Source organism: Diadema antillarum, unplaced genomic scaffold (genome assembly GCF_040938485.1).
Source record: "Diadema antillarum isolate AM-2024a unplaced genomic scaffold, OU_Dant_1.0 seq00001232_RagTag, whole genome shotgun sequence".
NCBI classification, from domain to species: domain Eukaryota; kingdom Metazoa; phylum Echinodermata; class Echinoidea; order Diadematoida; family Diadematidae; genus Diadema; species Diadema antillarum.
This window is the reverse complement of record NW_027272020.1, coordinates 660241-685382: the sequence shown is the minus strand read 5'-3', so window position 1 is coordinate 685382 and position 25142 is coordinate 660241. Positions and strand designations below refer to the sequence as shown.

The window sequence follows — 25142 nt, the reverse complement described above, 5'->3', positions numbered from 1 at the left end:
CAAGATATTAGGGCATTTCACACGCACTTCTTGCGTTGTCATGGAATTAGCGATGATAGGTTTATGAATCTCGTAGACAGGATTTTAGCATGTAGGGAAACCTTTGCAGAAATAAAAGGAAACATTCTGATTAGTTTTAGGTGACATGAGTATATTACGTCTCACGATTTTGTAGCACACTAGGCCCTGTTTTTATTCGAAGTCATGATACTGAAATTAATCCACATAATCATTCAAAGTTAGCCGGTCATGGGGGAACTGAGAAGAATGAAATATGATTATATATAATTTTTCTCAATTTACTTCCCTCAAGCCGACGATCCCTCTCCGAGCCGAACCTGAATCGCCGCTGGTTGCTTTGGCAACTGGTTCGTACTGCCGAATAGCAAAGTTGTACAATAAATTGATTCAGGGTGATTTGGCGCTCCGCCCTTGCGAAGCCAACACCTACGCGCCTGGAGCGGGACTAACGTAGCAGACGATCATTCGAGTGCAGCTTGGCGGGTGGGTGTATGCTCTTGTGTTGTCGGCTCTTGTGTGACCTCATAATGTTATTGTGTGCGACGAGCTTTTCGTTTGGCGTCATCCATCACTTTCTATTGTTATTTTGCAGCCCTCCTTCCTTGGAGCTCAACTCCCGTATTTGAAATGCCGATCGGTCAACCGAATAGTAGCAGGCGGGTGTAACAATGCCGTGACTCAGTGCATAAGGGGAGGGAAAGCCGTCCAACAGGTCCTGACCACTTCTACATAACTTACAACTAATAAAGCTGTAACGAAGGACACGTTCGCTGCTTATACATTCCGTGAAAATATGCAGTGATTATTGTGTACATGATCTTCGTCTAAACATTCAGCTGTTCAATCGTTCGTCTACCCCGACGTCTGGTGGTTTGTCTCATGATAAGATGGCTTCTTTAGCTAATATTCAGGTCTTGCTGTCTTTGCTTGGAATTTACCTGCGATCAGCTTTGAGTCAAGGTAAGTACAACACACCGATCTCATAGATAAGTCTTAAGCAAGCAGCCCCAAACTGGCGTTCTTATACCATGTCCACCACATGTGATTCTCTTAGATTATCAAATTACTCCTTGGTTAGTATTATGTATGTAAATAGCTCATCTGGATTTGCGTGGAGTAGAGTTTAACGACAGATTCTGTTTGTGTATAAATGCTGCGGAGGGAGATATGAATTTCACCCCACATCACAAGTTATGTTTGCTTAACCTCGGCTAGTGCTTTTAGCCTTTTAGCACACCATTGTCGGAGAATGCAGTCTGTTCTGTGTAGGTCTGCAGACTGTGTACATCTATTATGATAGGATTCCTACTCTTTTTCCTGTCTTTAGTCCGGTATGGAAGTAGATCTAATCATCAATGAAGTAAGATAATCTGCATTGCCGCCATCAAAACCCAAGACTATAATAACAAATCTTGGTACGCCCTCACACTATTAACGTTTGTATCATTTTGCACATCCGAGGTCTGAATTATGTATGCAATACTTTCAGCTAAAACAACAACAACAACATGTATACAATCATTCTTTTCTAACATATTATGTGTGACTGTTTAACTTGTTTAACTTAACCTGTTTAGCAATAAGTAGGCCTACAACTGTTATCGTGATCACTCGTTAGAGTCACTGGCGACTTATTCATGTTTAAAAAAAATGGTGTCATGTTGTCTTGCGTGCATTATGTTTCAAGGTATGTTCCTCACCTCTTCAACGTGAGCAAGTGAAAGAGAGAAATACATCTAGGATTTTATCGTGGGTGATACGATAGAACATATTCTTGACACATTTCAATCAATCAGAATGGAAGACATTCTAATTTTTTGTTGAGTAATTTCGCCATGTTGAGTGATTTCACTTTGTTGCGTGATTTCATCATGATTGAGACCGGCTTCACAGACATGCAGTGACGTTCTCGTATTGGCAAGACACCATGATTCACGTCTTACACGGATCATTGCCTCTGATGAACGTAAAGGCTACACTTAACCAAAAATAATCCATTGTTGAAGAGATGAAGTATTGAAGACATAGGAACAGGTTCTCCCACCCCATCATCCCCTACTTTGAAGTTCCTTTATACAAAGTTCCTCCAAAGAATTGTGTAAGATTAGAATTAAGCCAGTTGTAAAACTCAGCCTGAAGACGTGATGATGGGGCAAGAAACGGGCAGTGACGGGCTTACCAAGGAGGTACTAGGCGAGCTCGCCTAGTGCCTCCTTGGGCTTATACGCAGCTCAGCAACGGGACCCGCCCAGCAAGACGGATCCATGACAATGTGATTAATTATACAAATACGTTATCAACTCATCTGTAGTCCTACTTGATTCTTGTAACGAAGAATTTCAATTACATGCAGTCTTTGATCCCTTATTCTTTGTTCACCATAATATACACTCACTATCCCTCTCAACAGCATGTGTTTTTTATTGATCTGTATGGATCTTGATAATTGACCCTATATCAAACTACATGATATTGGTAACGTAGTTCTGAAGCGGGTACAGAGGTACAGTGAGAGATGAAAAGACCAAAAAAAAAAAAAAAAGAATTTGAGACATAACATCAAAATAATATCGTTGTAAGATTATTCGAACACAAAGTTAGATTATCAAATGGTACCATCACATTAAACCTGCACCACTGGGGGAGACCTTACAGGTGATTCGTCATTGAAGATAGTCCCAAGCAATTTGCGTACTACTTATCTATTGTTATAGACGAGGAGACCTGTTTTCAAGTATCTTCTGAAACGTTGGTTCATTCATTGATTAACTTTGTCAATATAAAATTATGACACAACTACGTGCCTGGTTCATATCATTGATGACTTTTGCCCGTCGCGTGGGACGAACTGCGGGGGGTCGACATCACTCGCCCTTTTTCTTGGGGGGGGGGGGGGGAGCATTTCATGAAGCGTTTTGTCAGATATTTTTTCTGACTACTGAAATCCTTGCATCTGATTTGCTGAGAGCAAATTTTTCCGACAAATTTGTCAGACAAAATGCTTCATGAAATGCCCTCCTGGATGATGTGTGTGATGGATCAGAGTTTATCACGTGACGGCTCTTTGACTTTCTTCGTGACAACTATACTTCTTGAGGATGTCCCATTAAGTTATGCTGAATGGAACGAAGGGTATTAGACTTTGTCTTATCTGGGCACGTTGCACCTGCAATAATACAATGATACGATAATACTGCTTAGTATCCGGAAGTGTCAGGAGAAAAACCCTAACTGGCTTTCAATGAATTCTGACTCGGGAATCGAATGGGTAGTCGCTATTGCTGTTTTTGTAGGATGTTTTACAGCATTATATATTTTTTTTTTCCAGGGCCTCTGATGGTTGGTCTTTGGATCTCACGATTCTCTTTTCTTCTATAATATAATATGATATAATGTAATATAATATAATATCATATCATATCATATGATATAATATAATATAATATGATATAATATAATATAATATAATATAATATAATATAATATAATATAATATAATATAATATAATATAATATAATATATAATGTAATGCAATTTAATTTAATATAATGTAATATGATATATCATGATATGATATAATATAAAATAATACAATAATTATGATACATTACAATATAATGTAATATGATAGTCTGTAAAGTGCATTGAGATATCTAACAAGCATGACATGTTCTATATCAAAACTAGCTATTCTTATTGTTACTTTTAATATAAGCAACGAGAAGTGATGTGCTTAGGACACTGTCTCCTTGAAAGTATGATTATGCAGTTTTCCTACTTACACAAATTCACTCTCTAAATTCATTTATCTAATCCATATAGTCTTCCAGGTCATTTATGGCAGACGTACATTTGAAATTAGTCAACAAGGATTGCAACAACATTCCACTGTTTGATTCCCTTATGACGTCAATTGATTTTAGCGATTGTTATTTTATTACGCCCGGTCGGCCAGCAGTGCTCGTAGTCGCCAATTTGCTCTTATTGGGATCATGGCTGAAATAACAAGGTTATCTGATTGATTTCGTTAGATCAGTCAAGCAATATGTCCAGAGGAATGATGCTCTCCTGACATACAGGAATTTAAACATCTCTCATTCTCTCTTTCTCTATTCCTTCATTGTGATATATTTGAGCCATGGAAACGAGGAGGCGGGGGGGGGGAGGAGCTGCATATATTCATTATATTTATTTCCCAAATCCTTAAAAAAAAACATATTCTCCAATTTTATCCGTACACAATGAAACTCAACAGAAGGACTTTTCCAAACATATTTTGTGTCTATACTTCGATACAAAATATAATCATGCAATCAACATATTCAAAATCTATATCACAGAAAATTTTCTGTAGTTATACAAAACACCCAAAACAAACATATATTATGTATTGGATTAGATGATAATGGTTTGATGCTGACACTTTTACTGTGGGCTCTTCCAATCTTTTGTATATACAGATACTACAGGTGGTGATGATTGATAATGATTGCATGCATAGATGATTAGAGGTAGGGGTTTTCTGGGTTTTTTGTTTTTGTTTTTGTGAGATTTCGAAGTTAATGTTTTCTTCAGATTCATTTGCCTGCACAAACAGATGGAATGATAAGGAATAGCACATTATTGCTTGCACATGTGACAGAAATTAAGGTGCACAAAGTGATATGATCAGATATATAATATGTGATGGACGGGATACCATTACGTCCTAAACGAAAAGGCCCACACCACAGAATCGTGTTGCCGTGTTTACCTAGCCTCTATCGGCATTAGCATTTTGTCAAATTTCTCCAGCACGCAGATCAAACCCAATAACTGGCCTATTATGACGCTATGGCGGAGGAGTATAGGTTACAATCACGTCTGTTTCATGAGGAGGTTATTTGAATTGAAATTATGGGTCCACGGCTGGCGGGGACAGTTATTAAATGTGTTGAGCAAACTCTTTTTCATTATCCTTTGGCCCCAACATTGGATATCATAATACAATGGTGGGGATATTAATTGGAATATTAGTTAAATTTTTAGTCTTCTGTTCATGAGGCCTTTACCAAAGCAATCAAGAGCACTGAGGCTGATTGCCAGTAATAACTACTGAGGTTAAAGGGATGGTAAAGTATTAGTGGATTGGACTTTATACTTTTTGCGAGATACCAAGAAACCACTTCTGAAATTGTTCAGAGCATTACCATTCTAAGAGGAATTAAAAGTTTATTTGATGAAAATCGGTTTTGGAATGGCGGAGACATCCAAAAACAGAGTAAAAGAAAGCGATCGTAATAAAGGTGAGTCCCACCTTTTGTTTATTACAATCGCTCTGTTTTGGATATCTCAGCCATTTCAAAACCAATTTTCATCAAATAAACGTTGAGTTCCTCTTGGAATTACATGCTCTTTCATATTTCACAATAAGTTCTTTCATTATCTCACCAAGAAACAAATGCTAGAAAAGAGAAACTGGGTCTCAAACAAAACTATACGAGCCCTTTAAGCTAATGGGAAAGATTCTATGAGAAAAAGACTAAAGATTAAAGACTTCTATGAAGTCATAGCATATCTGTCTTATTTCTTCCATGCTATAAACTTTTAAATGTTACCTCGCATATTTCATGGGTGTCATGTGACTCGAGCCGAACAGTTTTCACTCCCATGCAGCTAGCAGTTTTCCCTTCATCATTATCCTGTGGGCGTGGTCAAAACAGTTTACTTCATTGTACTTCCATTGATCCATACAAGTGCCCACCCAGTCCTATTAAGGAAGTATCAGTACCTCCTTGGTCCTCTATACGCACCTGCTCGGGAAGAAACAATGCCCCTTTCTGGTGCAAAATTAATGTTAAGGTCATTATTTCACTTCATATCTAATTTCATCAAAAAGCGGACTCTTCTAGACCAAAACACCTTCGAAACTCTGTACAATATAAGTGGTTCACACATCTTCATAGGAGCGGGGCAAAACTGGAAGCCATAACGATTCACATAATCAAGCTGTTTTGAATATCACTTGATTCAAACTTCTCCATATGGGGTCAGTGCTTGGAGTATAATACACTATGTAATGATATACATCCGGGTATGCGTTTTTATAAACGAAGTTCTCCAGGTCATTCCCCCTGTAACAATAGAAATATCGTTTAATATTGACCACAACAGTTATTCAATTATTGATAGTCAATATACCCATGGGCTATATACCCTTCAAACGCCCTACTCTCCTAATTCCTCAGTTTGTATCCACGGGTCAGTCCATATACATTCTTTCTAGTTTCCCCCCTCTCTCTCGTTTTGTAAATCCAATTATTGTACTCCTTTCAGCTTGTCCTAGATGTAAACACCTATTATTTTCTTTTCTTTATTCACAGAATTATTTCGCCCTTGTTTTAGACCACATATTTTCAATGCAATCAATCCTGTGTCACTTGTCAGTCTCGCACGACTGATCTTTTGTCAGAGTGCAAAACACTAACATATAAGCTCAAGTACAACAACAACAATAACAACGACAACAAAGTCATCAAGGCTGTGATATCATCTATTTCAAAGAGTTCTTATTACAATTAGTTTGTTTTTGCTTGTACATGTACCTGTAATTCAATATCTACTATGTTTACATCCGACCCAGATAGAAAATTGACAACAGACTTGCAGTCATATCTTTAAGACGTAGAAAAGCGATGGTGATTAATTACTCTGACATGTCCTTCATACTTTCTCTGTTTCAGGTCAAACATAACAATGTAGGCCTATATTTTTGTTTCCCAATCGATTCAGTGACAACCTGTTATGTCGCCAATGCTGCGCCGTGTGCGCGACGACATACTCGAGTTGATTCGCTCGCGGCGGGCACTCGAGCTGACCGTCATGTAATTAGTATGATTGGTTGAGATTCTAAGACGGCGCCAGAAACTTAACATCCATTAAATTTTATGAGAAGACAGCACTCGATTAGCTCTATGACTTTACTTGAGATTATGATTTAATCAGATATTCTGCCACAAGCATGATAATGCTTATTCAACGCAAATCCATTTATTTTATCAACCACGATTAAAGAGAATGATATGTTCACTTAGAGAATATCAGCCACACAAATTCTACCCACAAACATAACCCTAACCCTAATCCTAATCCTCACATCGAACTAAACCTAAAACACTGAATGTCATAGGCCTAACCCTGACCCTTAGTCCAGGGAGAAAATAAGACCGGAGCAATTGCGACAAGAGCAAATGTTGTGTCATCCCTTTTCCTTGACGTATGAACCGTGGTAACTATTTAACATATCCGTATATTCGATACACTTCTCAGAACAACGACGGGTAATCTCTGTGCATGTGTAATAGCTAATCGTATGAACATGTTATAAAGATCCACACCTGCCTCCCTCAGCATGCAAGATTATAATGAACATCTCTGTTTCTGCATACGATTCGGATGAGTAAATTCGTATGCACCCAATTATCATACACCTCGTTTTTGCTGTGCTATTATGCATCTGTGCTTGATTGCCCTATTAGCCCTTAAATCGTGTTGCTGAATACTCATTTCATGAACCCTTTTACGCAGCTGTGGTGTTATTGAATAGATTCGACGCGATTACAACTTGGTATGCAGCTAATAACAATGACTTTATGGTAGGTTACAGGTGGTGGGAGAAATATGTATTCAAATTGATTATTATCATTGGTGCGTAGAGCTCTATGTCGAGAGTGAAAAGATGTCGTTCTAATCAAATACAGTGTACAAAGCCATTCATTAGAGATGATAAGATTACCGAGCGGGTATAAAAAACGGGCAGGTATAGAAAGGTGAAACGCTAATATCACCTCTTATGACCGACCCTGTTTTGATTATACAGTTGAATTCAGTCTTAAGTCTATGGCAGCCTGTGTGTTAAGGAAATTTAAAATCGATTATATCTTTTGATTAAACGGGGCCCCGGTCTTCTGGAAGGGGTTATCAAAAGCGCAGATTAACACGACACGAGGAATCTTCCGTTCTCGCCATGTTTACAGGGATAACTTGTGGCTGCGTATGTAAAGACAACAATATTATTGACATTTTGAGTTGCTCGTATGGTTATTGAGTTTACGATTATGGTATGTTTATTACAATAAATGTGTTCAATACATGCTAATAGATTGCCGAAAGCGTTACTGATTCGAGATCTGTACCCGTTTAGCGATCAGACCGATAATAGTTGGTGACATAAAGGAAAGCGAACTGCGGATGTGGTTTTAAGTCAAACTATATGTCTTTGAAGACAGGATTATTTTGTTGATTGTTTTCGGGCTGCCAATTTGTTTGTCTGTTTTCTTCGAGATGCAGTAAATCGGTCAGAAAAGGCCTATATCAACCTTGTTTCGTGTGTTGAGATGTTCTTGAAACGAATACGAGCAGAAGATGAAATAATCGGTGTTGCTTGCACATTATGAAATAGGTTTTACTTCTAATTGCCGTTTTATGTCATGGCTGTATACTGTTTGATGAATAGTAACGATACTAGTATATGCATTATACGCCGCATTCCTGTGAGGAATGCGGAAGAGTAGGTCGGCATGGATAATGAACAATGACTCTTCCCCTTTCAAATATCGAAATCTTCACTTCAACTTCAAAATCACTCAAAAAAGGATTCAGCGTAATGCACTTTTATGCCGAATGTCGGAATTAAAAACGAATGCTCAGAGATCAATAGGGCGACAATCAAACTGATGACTGAAATATCTTCATCTCTAAAAGAAATTGATATCACCTTTATGTATTTCAGCACTATAATTCCAAGAACAATTTACATTTGAACAAATGAAACGAATAAAAAAAATGAACAAAGAAATCGTGTTTTTCTTCCCATATGATATGGGTTGACTGAAATGCTATTTGACTTCCAGTTTCAGTCGTCAAGTACATGCATTCACACACACACACACACACACACACACACACACACACATTGCTTTTCTTCTATCAATATCCAATTTGAGTTACAACAGAACTCTGGCATGGCCCTTGATAGCAAACTTCCTTGTTGTAATCAAATTCTAAGCTTCGTCGAAATAACAAAATTCGTATGCGGGGGGGGGGGGGGGGGGGCTTGGGGATGGATGGGAGAAAAGGGGAGGCAGAGGAGCTCCACTCTGTCGATTTTTGGCTTCAAACAAACTTTCTTTTCTCGAAGGCAATGAATATCAGTCACAAAAAGTGCTGGAGCACTGTATGTTAGCAGGAATCTTGATATATTTTCTCTTTGAAACCCGCGCTGTTCTTGCCATCCTAGAAATCTTAGCACCAAGCAGTCAATGTAACACTTACATTCGGGAATATGGACCTCATCAGATGGATTTGATACACGTCATCATTTTGTTTCATTTCCCAATGTTTGCATAATTATTTAACACGACTGAAGGAAAGGATATCCATGATGATTAACAAAAATAAAGTCAAGGTCTTATCAATTGCCCCTACTTGCTTTCATAGTTTTAAATAATAAATGCCACAAACGAGGGTAGATTTTTCTGCATGTTCCAGCATCAAAGTTTCAATTACTAAGTACTAGCAATTCATAAAGGGAGGGGGTGGGGAATAACAATGCGAATACGTTCTGATAAGAATGCCAATATGTGATATTAGTCCCGTTGGCGACAGGTTGCATATCTGTTCCCTCCCCCGGCTTGATATTATTTCTTATTTCCTCTCCTCTGCTGTTTAAAGGGATGGTACAGTTTTGCTTGAAATGGGGATTCAGATTTTAACTTTTTGTGAGCTAATTACAAATCTCTTATGGGAAATATTAAAGAGCATACGATAATTATTCTAAGATTAATTCAAAGTTACTTTGATGAAAATTGATTTTGAAATGGCTTAGATATCCAAAACCAAAAGGTCCTAACTAAAGATCGGTCGAACATTTTATTAGAACCCCTTGGTTAGACTTTTGAAAAAATATCTCAGCCATTTCAAACCCGATTTCCAGCAAATGACTTTTGAATTCCTCATTATCATGATTGTATGCTCTTTGATACTTCTTAAGTGGTTTCTAATTATCTCCCACAAAAAACACTAAAATATGAACCCCCATCTCAACCAAAACTATATCATCTCTTTAAGCTGAAAGGAGATAAGCAGATTGGTTCCATCACCTGGATCAGTACGTGATGCAGAGAAACCAAAACGCATGCTCGTGTGAAGCCGCAAGGCTGCCAGTCGTCCAGTGAATAAAATCAAGCCTGTAGATATTCATTATAATCTATTTTTGGCCCGTAATACTGATTCCTTTTTTTAAACTTTCGCAAGGGGTTTCGAAGTTATTTATTTTGATGAATTTATTACCATTGGTTTGACTTTCTTGTGCCACTTTAGTGAAGGTTGCGTGCGTATAAAAAGTGCATGGTTTACCAAGTGCTTGAAAAACAGTAACTGCCAATATTGGTCCTGAACATGCAAACCTCATTCGAAACAGATACTTAATATGATAGATATGACGCTGGCAGCTAAAATTTTAATTCTGATTCCAGGGAAATAGTTGTTTGATAATATATCTACTTATTGTACATCCCGAGAGACCATGACAAGAGTAGGACACAAATAACCGTGACCATGTGAAAATACATACAAATTTTAATTGGCGTTCATACTGACGTTGTGATTTGTGGTTGTGCATTTTCAAATACTAAATAATACATTGTGAGAAAACTGAAGTTTCAAGAAAATGCTACAAAAGTATATTTGTCAGTCTACCTGTCCAGAAGCAAAGGGAAGCCCAATAGCAAATCAGTGGAAGAGGGAAACATGTTTCCACATATCAACTCAACTCGACATTGTCATCCCCATAAAGGCAATTGATTCAGGCTCGGTAAAGTTTCGTATACGTTAAAGGGATGATATAGTTTTGATTGAGATGAATCTTCCTGTTTCTGATTTTTTTTTTGTGTGTGTGAGATATTATTAGAAACCACTCTTGAAATATGAAAGAGCATACAGTTGTAAGAGAAATTCAAAGTTTATTCGATAAAAAAAAACACAGCAAATAGATCTTAGTAAAAAGTGGGACCCACCTTTTATTAGGACCACGTTGTTTTACTTTGGTTTTGGATATCCCAGCCATTTCGTAACCGATTTTCATCAAATAGACTTTGAATTCCTCTTAGAATTGTGTTCTCTTTAATATATCATAAATGATTTCTAATTATATCGCAAAATGTTAAAACCTGAATCCACATCTTAAAGGGTGTGTACAGTTCTGGTTGAGGTGAGGATTTAGCTTTTAATGTTTTGCAAGCTATTCACAAACCACTCTATGAGATGTCAAAGAGCATCAATTCCATGGGGTATCAAAGCTTATTTGATGAAAATCGGTTTTGAAATGGCCGAGTTATCCAAAAACAAGGTGAAACAAAGAGATCCTAATAAAGTTGTGGCACGTCGCCTTTTATTATTATCACTTTTTTGGATATCTCAGCCATTTGAAAACCAATTTTCATCAAATAAACGTTGAACCCTTCTTAAAATTACAGACTCTTTCATATTTCATGAGAAGTTTATCATTATCTCACTTAGGAATGTGCAAAACATGAATCCCCACCTCAACCAGTACTGTACAATCCCTTTAACCCAAACCATATTGTCCCTTTGAGGTATAGTTAGACAGTTCCGCGGGTAAGGTAGTTAGACTGTTCCGCGATTAAGGCAATGTTATCGATTTCCCAAATATCTGTATGGTTGATCTTATAAAAATCGTCTGTCAATCCTCGTCACAATGCTTCATGAGAACATGAGGTGTCCATGTCAACATTCATTCCTTTCATTCATTTGTTCCATATGCAAATAATACAAAACATTTGCAAAATAAGATAATCCATTTGTAAATATACAAATAGGTGAAGTGTCAGGAACCACTGATGCAAATGCAAACAGTGATATAAAAGTATGGTACATATGCATGGGGCAAATACATGTAGGCTACATGATGGGGGCAAATTATTAAACCAGATTTGCAGTGTCGTTTTGAGGTGATGTGGCAACCAAAATATGTCACTGTAAAAAAGGAGAAACATCAGAATGAGAGATAAACTGATAGTTAGATAGCTATAGAAAGAGAGATAGACAGATAGATGAATAGATGAAAAGATAGCTACAATATAGTTAGATAGCTAGATGCTGATAGATATGTAGGTAGGTAGATAGATAGATAGATAGATAGATAGATAGGTAGGTAGATGGATGGATGGATAGACATATAGACGGGTAGATATATAGATAGATGGTCTGATAATTATGATAGATAGACAGATAGATAGATAGATACATAGATAGGTTGATAGATAGATAGACTGATAGCTAGATAGTCAGATAGATAGATAAATGAACAGATAGCCTAGGTAGATAGTTAGGTTAGAAAGACAGATAGATAGAGAGGGAAAAGAGAGAGAGAGATGGAGAGAGTGAAGGATGGGCCTACAATAACAAATAAGTCTACATTGCTATGCAGCATTATCTTCTATACTGATCGTACAAAAATTGTAGTTGTCGGAGGAGGCAAGTATAGGCCCTATAGATCCGCCATGGTGTGTTGTGATAGTTGGCTGCCGAAGGACGCACTTATTGATGTGGTGGATTTTTTTTTTTAAACTGAGATGTAACTCATCACATTCGCATGCATCTGTTTTTAGATAACCGGGTCTCAGAGGAAGAGTTTTTCGTTATTGATTAAGTGTATATGTGTGCGTGTGTGTGTTTGTGTGTGCGGGTGTATATAGTTGAATGTTTTAGCACAATTATATTGACAGGCGCAATGGAATTGAACTAGAGGCTTTGTTATGCTCTATCGATTTTCATCGTACATGTATTTCACTGGAGACCAAACTCATGTTTCTGCCATACGACACAAAGATTGTGTTCCGCTCCCGTGCATGCGTATATGGAGTTGTTTTCAAATTCATCCCTGCATGTGTTTTGATTCTTCTGTATGCTGGTGACCAGCAGCGCGCGTCCCTCACAGTTCCTCTACACTAATTAGGCCCTACCTCATCAAAACACATTATCACAATGATGGACATCCGTTATAATCTAGCAATGTCAAAATTTCCTCGAAGTTGACACACGCCGTTTAAACTGAGTTTCACTGCAAAGAGGGGAGCAGATTACATGATGTGTTACTGCTATTAATCTAATGAATCCAGGAAACCTTCAAGCGGGAGACTTATTCAGATTTCGTTTCCTCTATATACTTCTTCTTCTTTTTTCCTTTTTCCTTTTCGTTTTCTTATTCTTCTCCTTTCTTCTTCTTTCTCTTTTATATTTTCTCACGCTTTGTAACTAGTATTATAGTATACTATATACTATACTATACTGTACTATACTATACTATACTATACTCTATCAAGTATTTAGTATAACTGCAACAGCAATGAGCAAGTGATAGATAATAGGTATGTAGTTTATACAAAATAGTTTCTTGTAAAGAGTGATGTGAAAGCAAAGATACACAACAATCACCTGACAATATGAATACCATGGTACTTTCAGAATCAAGGTATAACTCAAATGGTAATACAGTACTGGAAAAAAAATGGTGGGGTAAAAATAATAACTGTCAGGAATAATACAGAATCCAAAGAAATTACTACAAAGGCCGTTTGATCTTTATTACTTTGCTTCAGTGATGGGGTTTGTATCCAGTCGAGCTGAAACACTCCCATTTTTTATGTATCTTATTTGTAATACAATATTACGGAATCACCGTCTTTTTATAGTAAGATGGGGGTATACATTGGGGACAGAGTGAATTATATTATGTTAACTGCATCCTACATTACACTAATTGGACGTCAATCTAATTATCATGTCCGAGAATATTTCTCGGTTGAGTGTTCCGTACCAAACAAACCCGATTCTTTCATCATTTTATCACATTCCTTGCAGCAGTGTGGGTAAACACTGACTGCAATGGTGACCTTGCAAAGACAGAACATAGCGGTAGTGGAGGGTGTCGGCTGCCACTCCTGCACTAGATAAACACTCCCTACATTTCATCCGGAACTATGTGATGCTTCTGCGATGTCAACAATAATGACAAAATGTCTTATTATATGATGCACTGTCTAATTTCCATAGCAGTGTACGCAAACCTTTCAAAGCGGTCAGATACAGACACGTTGGAAGGAGTTGCGTGCAGTGGCGGATCCAGAGGGGGGCGCAACCGGCGCACGCCCCCCTTTATTTTTCGTAAAAAACAATAGAAATAAAAAGAAAAACAATGAAATGAAACCCGGAAGTGGCACCAGAAATATTAGTCACGCCCCCCCCCCCCTTTACAGAATTCCTGGATCCGCCTCTGAGCGTGGACTTGAAGTCGTTGAATTCAGTTCTAACAAGAGACAGATCCCTAGTGGCCACCTCAAATAAAGGCCAAATCGGACCTAAGATTTAGATTTCACGAAGCGCTTCTGGCATACAAGACATGGCAATGCTGGGTAGTGCGCAAGCTGTCGATTCAGCTCAAGTTGACACCTGATATTATTGCAAAAGTATATTGGGCACGATGTCAGCGACAATCTAAACTAATGGTCCCCTCCCTCTTTTTTTTTTTATTTGTGGCAAGTCTGGCAAACGCCGGATACTGCTATGTCATGTCTTGGAAATGAAATCATGCATTTCCACTGAGAAGCACTCAAACCGCAATTACCTGCGCATTCACGCAAAACATGATTGTAATCCTGAAAAACATAACTAAAATGTCCACGCCTTTTCGTAACGATAACGTTTTATGGTAATGATAGTTTGGTGCGTCGCTTGATGCGGGTAAAGCTAATCACGATAATGAAATTGAATTGAAGGGACTGTTTGAAATAAAATGAGTTTATGCCTAAATATAATTTTAAAAGATGCAAGAGCAAAGGCATCGGATATGCACGATAATTTATGTAACATGTTCCAAAGCACAAGAGTGACGGTATATAAACACGCGCCACACAATAATTACTCGAGCATTCACGTGAAAGAACATGTAATCCTTTTTATTGATGCAGCGCCTGATGCGGAGAAAACCAATCATTATAATGAAATTGAATTATATAGGGACTGATTCAAAAATATGAGTTTAAAGAGAAGTTTAAAAGCGGCAAGAGTAGAGGTATCGGATATTTAGACGTCATTCAATTTTCTCAGTCTAATTTGGGACTTGTCTTTAACCATAATCTTATATAAGATTGATTTCCAATCTATCATAAGGGATATAGAGAGTATGTAACTTGTTTCAAAACACAAGTGTAACGCTAGAGAAGGCTCGATCACTATGTTATTTCTCCAGGGTGAGGGATCATGATGTAGTTACAGGTGAACTTAAGCTGATGGAGACTGCAGAAGATGGCGATAAACGGAGGGCTATGATAGAAGACGTTGCATATAACTCTGTAAATCTTGTTGACGTTTTACAATAAATTTGTTCGAAGTTGTCTTCACACCAGTTGTCCTTATAAGAGACTCTTGCATGAAAATCAGAGAGTACAGTAGTTTATTTACTCACTGATGGATTTCAAGCCGATTCACACTGATGATGTCAAGATGCAGTAGGAGGTGACGCCAAAGTTAAATTCTTGAATTATATCATTTTTTACAAAGCCATATCTCTACTTACTCGTATGAACATCACCACCAAAACATTTAGTTCGGCTCATCGTTGTTACTAGTATGATACTCTGCACAATGTATACATTGTTCCTAGCAATTAATTAATAATTGACAGAAATTTTGTCCTTGAGAATACTGTTGTTATGAACAACTAAACCGACTTCTCCAATGTCATTTTATTACCGCTTTCAGTTAAACACATCTTATAGAGCCAATATCTATCTATCTATCTATCTATCTATCTATCTATCTATCTATCTATCTCTATCTATCTATCTATCTATCTATCTATCTATCTATCTATCTATCTATCTATCTATCTATCTAGCTGAAGCTAGCTGTCGATGATATATATATATATATATATATATGTATATATATATATATAACTTTCTGATATACATACACACAAACAGTATATAATATACCATTATAGATTATTTTTCGTGTAATTGTATAGGAAATTGTTAAATACTTTGTCAGTAGATCACAAATTGTATACTGTAATTTGTGGGATCATTCAAATACAGCTACCTTTCAGTTTTTCCTTTTATTTACCGAGAAAGAGAGAAAGGAAAGAAAGATTGAACAGTATGTGTGTGTGTGGGGAGGGGATTCTCCGATATCAGCCTCGTATAGTGAATACTGCGTAGGGCGTCTGAGATGGTGTAGGAAGTGTGCATGCATTCGTCTTTCATGCCGTCACATCTCACATCAGGTTACCTTTAACACAGATAGCAGGCTGGCAAACACGGATTTATTTGCATTTTTACGCCACGATGGGTCTTTAGAATGCGATCGGGAGTTTGATTAGAATTTCACCCCCGCGGTGAAGGAGATGTCTCCCGTCGCTGTTGCGCACGTGTTGACAACCATCGAATTATCACCTCCCTACATATCTCATAATAATATAAAGAGTTTAATCGCCAAAACAGGTTAAGCGTCATTTTCAACAATTCAAAGTAAGTCCATTTGCAGCATCAAATAGAGCAAAATAAAACCTTTTCATTGATACGTTAATTGTTACATAACAAGGAGGGTCCTTTAGGTTATGATAAAAAAAGCATATCTCATATTTTTTCATTATTTTCTTTGTTATTTTAGCAGCTTTATTCGCAAATGTATCAAGTTGACAATGACGGTCGTATCTCGTTTCTGAAATCAAACTTTGCACACATACACACACACATATACATATATATATATATATATATATATATATATATATATATATAATATGTAATTATACAGACATACATTATTATGGACTTAAGGGTAATATCATTTTAGTTTTGATCCACAACGACGTATATTCAGAACGAAACTGTCATTATACATTGTATTTCTCATCGCAAGAAATGTTTCTAGGGTTTTCAGCACACATGACCCCGCGTGTATTTCCCGTTGAAAACCTTTAGATCAATAAAATGTAGAAATTGTGATATTGCCCGCCGTAACTTATAATAAAGTCACAATAATGTAATTCATTTCATGCGTCGGGGGTTCTGAAATACAAAACTTGACATTTGTATACCTATCTTACGAAGATAACAGGCGCCTGCGCTTGATGGCGGGGAAGGTGTATTTGAAGGACGACGAAATAAGGCTACCGAGAATGCTGCGGCCGCCTATTTCGAGATAGCGTGTTGTTTAACTCCAGAATGACGCCTCGCTGTCACAGGTTACCATGGCAACCAAGAGGCAAATTCTTACCCAGGAGACTGACGATTAACTCCTACTCTGAAAACCTGCGTCCTCTTTTGTGCGTGCAGATTGCTTCGTGACAAATTTGAGTCTCTCTGTCGACATGAGGCGGGCTGTGTGTAGTGAAATAATGCAATGCACCAATATAGAATATTGCAGAAGAATCATGCATGCAGATATCCTATTTGATTTGACAGATATCGAGATAGTTCATGAAGAATTAAATCAGAAGCATTTAAGGTCACCAGGACACGAATCAAAGCTTCCATTGCCGCGGGATTATTCGTGTCGAAAAAGGGAGGTCTCTCCTTAGACACTCTCCAGAGTGTAATGAACGGGTTGTGAAAAAGGTCAGGGATTTTCTGCAGCGTGCCTTGGAATCTATAGCAGACCCTTATCCCTTTCTTGTTTAAAGTCTATGTACATAAAAAAACCCTACAAAACAAGGCAAAAACAACCCAGAATAAAATGTTGCCAGCTGCTGTCGAAACAGTGAAAAATAAATTGCAAAAGCATGTCGTGTGTACGCTTTTGATATAATTATTACAACCGTCAATGAGATTGGATGTTGCACAATAGAATGTGCATGTACTATACGTACGAATGTTGGTATGTATGTATGCATGCATGCATGCACAGCTGTTTGTTTGTGTGTTTGTCTTTACGTCTGTATGTATGTGATATATTATACAGTATGTATGTCTGTATAATTATGTATGAATGCATGTACAGTATGTATGCATGTACAGTATGTACAGTATAACATGTAAAATGATATGTGAATGATGGGCATGCATTCCTGCTTTTGCGATATGATGTATCCCCATATCTGTTTGTCTGTACGTGTATCTGTCAGATCAGGGGCCCGTTTCATAAAACTTGTTATCAGTGACAACTGCCACATTTCTATGACAAATTTGCTCTCAGCCAATCAGATGCAAGGATTTCAGTAGCTTGTCACATCTATGACAACTTGTCACTGATGACAAGTTTTATGAAACGGGCCCCAGGAAAGATCATGCTCGACCGGGCAGAGGGCTATCCAGCTTTATCATTGTGTCATAGTGCTTGCTGTGTATATTTGAACGTACCACTTTTATGTTGATCTGACGTGTTCCGACAAAGTAGAAACGAATGGTCAAGTTGTGTAAGATCAAACATTTTATGGCGTCACATCGTTCTGCTTTTATCATATAATGAGGGTATACAATTGGCATAGTCAGTGTAATCATTATATGTCATTGTGAAAATCATATGTTACCGTATTCTATATATAAAAAAATAAAAACACTCATCAATATCTCTACCTCTGTTATGTCTGTTGATAGAAACTCTTCATGATATTGATTGATTGGTCACCATGTCTTAGTTTAATGAAAACAACCATAGGCGATCCGAGTCTTGTGTCTCCTTGATGAAGCGAAGAAGTGGCCCGTGGGAGAGATATTAATTCGTGAATCTTTGCTTCGTAAACGGATTTTAACTCCTCCTGACTGAAGCATTGTATATTATTGCTATTGTAGAACATAGAATGGAGAATTAGAACCTATAGAATGTGCCAACTATGGCTTCAGGGTTACCAAGGTTACGTGTAGGCCTAATGATCGATATGGAAACACTTTCCGAGTGAATCATTAGGTGAAGTGGTTTTGCAAGAGAAGATATTACTTTGAAGAAAAAACAACAACACCCAAACCTATTAATTAGGCTTTAGATATACATGTAAGCATCAGATTGTAGCAACATGGTGCGGAACGGCACAAGAGCACACTCGTCATCAGACATTATGAAGTCCCAGCAAACTTATTATGAGTTTGCGTGGGAGACTGTAAGGACTGTCCCCATTATAAAGCAACCCCATTTTGCTCTGTGTTTGTTCTTGCAGTGTCCTCAATAATGGATCATAGGTCATTTTTAACACAGCTTGTTCTCCATTGACCCTAACAGAAAGTACAATATGTTTGTTTTGTTTTCATTTTCCATCTGACAAGATGGGTGTATTATGTTTTAATTATAGCTGGTCTTCCGTGAAGTCCAGTTGTATGTACATATACTAGGGAATGACCACTTTACAGGATTAATGTGGAGTCTGCTTATTGCGATGAATGAATGAACCAGGATGTTTTACGTTCGTATTTCAGTTTGTAATGAAGTGGTAATGTTTAGATTTTGTGATAGATAGTGGTAACATTGAAATTAAAGGTAATATCCATTAATCTCTTCCTTTTTTTTTTCTTTCCATTCATGCAGAGTACACGTATCTTGGGTGTTTCTATGACGACTTTCAGCGAGATGTACTACCGGATCTCATCTTCTGCGACCGGAGTCGTCACCCTTACAACACGTGCCAGAATGTGTGTAACCCCGTGCTGGGTAGCAACTACTGCCTGTCGGGGTCAATGACCATAGAGCTGTGTCGAGATATGTGTCTGGATCAGAACCTGAGGTACTTCGGACTGCAGGCGGGCACGCAGTGCCTCTGCGGAGGCGACTTCGCCCAGTACGACCGGCTGGGCCAGCCGACGGACATGGTGACCGAAGCCTGCAGCACGCCGTGTGTAGGCAACAGCAGCACATTCTGTGGGGGCGAGTTTCAGATGAGCGTCTATGAATTCATGGGTAACTCAAACACCTGAAAATTCATTCCGAATGGTAGACCAAGAAAAAAAAAAGAAGTTCTTTTTGAGTCATTACCACATTTTATCCGTTGCTCATCATGGTTGTTGATACATGTACAAGTTGTTTTCCTTTTCAAACACAAATTGCCTCATATTGATCGTTTTTTCCACCAGTGTAAGGAGTGTGATTTAAATGTTTACCCGCGTCATGTAAACAATTAGCGCAGTTTAAGCTCCCAAACGTATTTATTATCTTTTTCTTTGCTTTAATTCCGAGTTCATAAAAAGATATATAGTACTCATATACGATAGAACGATAAACATTCATGTCTGCTGCAATGGAAAGAACGAAATGGTTTGCAATACATCAATATTCATTATACACCTGCAGTGAACTCTGATGACGAAAGAATAACTAACTATTCTTCAGATTATCCAGTGTCTTTAACCATAATTATCACTAAGATGATGAATCAAGGATGTTTAGCGACTAAAATCATGATCCTGACTTCTTTGACAGCTCCACAATCCCATTGTTACAACCCCGGCTACGTCCTCAACGGCGGCGAGTCTCAGGCTGGCGACCTCTACGACGTCAACGACACGATCGAATTCACGTCGCTGTGTCCGCCACCCAGCATCAAGAACGGCCCCGCCAGTATCACGTGCTCGACGTCGGGGAACTGGACCGACTCGCCGCCCGTCTGCACGGTGCGGTGCTCGACGCCCACCACCCCGGCGCACGCCAACTTCAGCTCGGGCCAGACGCTGAATGCAGCGTATTCTGTGGATGACACCGTCCTCTTCGACTGCGATCGCGATCCGACTAAAACCAACCAAATTCTCACGTGCGATTTTTTCGGCAACTGGATTACGGATGTTGAATGCCCAGGTAATTTTTCCAGATTCATGTTGTTAAAGGTCCAATCTAATAACTCTTCCTTGCACTAAAATATGGAACATATTCTAGATAATATCAATTACGAATTGATTTTCTAGATATCAATTACGAATTGTGATGAGTCGGATACTTTCTACAAACGTGCAGTGATATGATATTGATGGGTCTATATAGCCTTGTATATATTCTGTCCAAGGGCTTGAAGCCTATAAAAGCATGGCATCACAACTTACCCCCACAACTAATGGTTTGCACATCGACTTTACTTAAGACACTGGTGTAACTTGTCAGGGGATTTTACCTGTCGTGGTGCCACAATCATGTTTATCAACCATGTTATACTGTACTCCTTTCACATCTCGGCAAACTTCACAAGAATTCAAAATAATTATTCTCTTCACAAAAACAACACAAAACAAAACTAAAAAACACCCACAAACAACACCAAACTTGAACATGCGACAAGGCTCCTCGACTAGAGAAAGCAATAATTGGAATGAAGATCAAAAGGAATCAAAGAAAGTGATGTCAACTGCTTTGCCCTTTGGAATGATTAGAGCGAGTTTAACCAATTCCATGCTGAATTCTGAAATCCCCATAGACTTAATACACAGGCCACCAGGTTCCCGTATGGAATGGGTTAAGACATTCTGGTGTGGCGTAAAATTTTCTCGTTCCACAGTACAGTGATAAGAGTGATATGATACTTTGTTTTTTTTTTCCATTGTGGTGGTGCATTAAAATCTAACTATGCATCGTGCTACGTTTGTTTTATCAAGTAAAAGATATCATTAGCGTAAAACAACAAGGCACTTTCCAATACTTCATTATCGGTAAAAACGTCTATAGTGCGATCAACTTTCGCACCTCATATCCCATTTTTTTTCCCCACGACGTACAACTGTATTCGTCCTTTCAATGGGGTTAACAAATAATTGCATTGCAGTTATACGGCTTATATATACTCTAACACATCGTCGAGTTTGATGGTATAATTTTGCATGAACTAACCAGCATGTTTCTCGTGCTCATCTCGCCTGATGTAACCTTAACACACTAACCAGCTCCACCATCCACGCAATCAATAACCACAACCACCTCTATGACAACCACGACGGAGCCGAAGACGACATCGGAGCCCATGACAACGTCCTCGACGACATTCTTTTTCCCGACGACCTCTTCTACAAAAACTGCTAACACGGAGTTGTCGTCAACAACCGGATCGCAGTCGAGCGACAGTGCGACAATGACGTCATCGACAGAAACTTCTCTCAACCCGACAACAGCTTTTTCCTCAAAATATGGGACGTCGCCAGGTATACTAACAAGTGTAACAAGTAATTCTAATTTAAGCAGTCAAGGGGGGCATTTCATGAAGGAACTTGTCGGATAAAATGTCCGACAAGTCAATTATATCCGACAAGTTCAGAGAAATCGGCCAATCAGACTAAAGAATTTCTCAAAACTTGTCGGATATAATTAACTTGTCAGATATTTTATCCGACAAGTTCCTTCATGAAACACCCCCCAGGTCTGGAGGAGTTTTTGCCACAGGAATTGTCATCTTGGCACTGCAAAATTGGCACCCATGAATTTATCTTATATAGGAGGAAGGTTAGACGAAACGGTTTAAATTCTTTAATGCGCTCAAAATCAAAAGCAATGTTTGAGAACGATCTAAGAGAATCAGTTGTCAATATATTATCAGAGGTTAGGAGGCTTTGAAAAATTGTGCCACCGAAATAAATACACGCACATGAACAACATAGAGAGCCAAATTAGAAGAGAATATTTCAATCTATCTTAGAAAGCTACGGTGATAATCTATGGTACAAATCTTCAGAAATGTACCTTGTATAGGACTTGATTTGTTGATGCGCAGTTCGCAAGTGTATCATCTACTTCAACACTGGTTGATCAACCTGTTTGTTCTTTTTTTCTCGGCGTGTATATCCTAATCAAATTAGAAATGACAACCTAATGCCAACACTTAGCTTTGGTATAATAAACAATAACTGAACAATCACCAAAGAGTATTCGATATGACAGTGCCGATGTCAGGAATTGACCTGCGTCTTAGCTGCTAACATTCAATCCCTGCAAATCAAGTCTTTTGAATATAGAAAGTCTTCCTCCCGCCGAAACCTCCTAGAAACTAGAAAGTACACTAACATGGGAAAACGAAGACCGACTGGGATCAGGGTCGATTATTAATTTGGTTTAATCCCTTTAAACCTTTCTAACATTAGATCCTCTATATGATTAGTTCTATACGCTTCTTGACATTAGCTTGATTTATATCTTTGAAAGACTTATGTAAGATTAAGAGGTTAACCTTACTAACTAAATAACTAAACCTAACTATATCTCCATTTGTACGATATTCTAACAGGATTTCATTGAAGTACATTGTACAAACACATCCTAACATCTTTTGGTATATTTCCAAAAGAAGTGTCATTAATTTTCTTCCTTTAAACAATCTAGCTCTGACTGTGTTACATCAATATTTCTATAACTTCTTTGCCGGAACTATAATCACTTCATTCATATCCAGTAAGTGATATTATGTTTTGTTTTCGTTCATTTTCGTTTTCCAAATTAATCTTTTGATTCAAGCGAAACACGTGTAGTGTGCAGGAATTATCTTGATGAACGCCCATGTGAGACAGAAGGCTTCGGAGCTTGATATTATTCATCTCACAATGATGAAAGAAAGGGGATTACTAAAAAAAAAAAGAAAGAAGAAATATCAAATTGCGGGGAAAGGACAAAATTACATGAAAATGACCAAGAAATTTACTCAGAATACACTGAAAACGGTGAGAGGAGGCAGGGAAGAATAAATAGAGACGAGGAGAGCAGAAACAAATTACATGACCTCCGCGTAGTTCACTCCTCCATCCCCATTCTCCACCCCCCCAACAACAACAACAAAAAAAAAAATGTTCCGATGATACAAAAACATCCATCGCACGCAAACTCAGTTTCCTTATTGTGATCAATGAATAACCAATTTATCGTCGAGTCTATGTGTGATTTTAAACTAACATGTGCATGATGACACACCACTATATCGAGTCTATATCTGAACTCATCAGCATAATGTTCGGGTCCCCTCAAGATGCATTGTTTGGACCACAAAAGGGGCACGCACTTTTATAATACCCGAGCCAGTCTCAAACTGCACCCGCTGATATGAATGCTACTTGCTAGCTCGTGCGTCTGCAACTGCATTGTATGAATGCTTGTATTCATGACTGATCCACCAAGATAATCAATCCTCGGCGCATAATATAGTGTCCTATACTCGTCGCGCTCTTGGGGTCATCGAGCAAGAACACTTTTGTTACACAGTATTTGAGTACGCGGGGCATCCAATGAACATTTCGCAGCTTGTTGGACATTATTATTGCTGTAGCTAGAGTAATGGTTGATTGAGTGTAATTAGTATAATTCCATTTGTCAGCACGCGAGGTGAGACGCATGAATTATTCAATGTTTATCAAAACTTTCCCCTTTTAACCTTTTCTGTGCCATGGACTTTAAAAAGTGTATACTGTAGCAATCACTCTCATTCACGCGACACAGTCACAGGAGAACACGATACACATCTTTTGGGGAATAACATCCACATCGGCCTGTCACTTTATTCCGGCCATGTTAATCCTTTTTTTTGCATGACCCGGTCTTGACATAGCTGGCGCTATAACAACACTACATCACCCCTTTCCTTTGAAAGATAAATCTCATCATCTGTTCTTTCAACATACGTATACATGTTGTTGGAATAACAACTTTCTTTTGTTTTCTTTAAAACAAAATTAATGCATCTTAAGTTGTTGTTTGTAGGTGTTTTTTTCCATTAAGTCTAATTCAAAAGAAAACATCACGACAACTGTTTGGGCTTGTCTGAGTGCAAAGTATCATAAAATACTGAGAAGCATGCACTTTGATATTCCATATCATTTCAGAATTTTTTTTTTTCAAATACTCTCAGAGAGATTTTTTGTCTGTTAATTTTTTTTCTGACCTCTTCCATCCCCTTTCTTTTTTTTTAAAACTATAACTAAACACATGTACACTCGTTTTCTTTCCTTGTGTATACACGCGTACTAATAATGCAAGTTTCTTTTGAACACTTAAAACTATTAAATACAGGTACACTGTATACAGGGAACTATCCTGTGTTCCACCATAACATGTTAGCTACGAAAAGATATAACATGTTAGCTACGAAAAGATATGTCATGTAGGCATGACAAAA

The 25142-nt window shown here is 38.0% G+C and overlaps 1 protein-coding gene across 1 annotated transcript; it reads left to right on the top strand.

Moving 5' to 3' along the window:
• Positions 1–908: 908 nt before the first annotated feature.
• On the top strand, positions 909–22792 carry LOC139745061 (uncharacterized). The gene is made up of 6 exons (XM_071655475.1): positions 909–981; positions 19604–19972; positions 20492–20863; positions 21392–21394; positions 21937–22191; positions 22758–22792. The coding sequence occupies exons 1-6, from the start codon at positions 909–911 to the stop codon at positions 22790–22792; spliced, it is 1107 nt and encodes a 368-aa protein (XP_071511576.1).
• The last annotated feature ends 2350 nt before the right edge of the window (positions 22793–25142 follow it).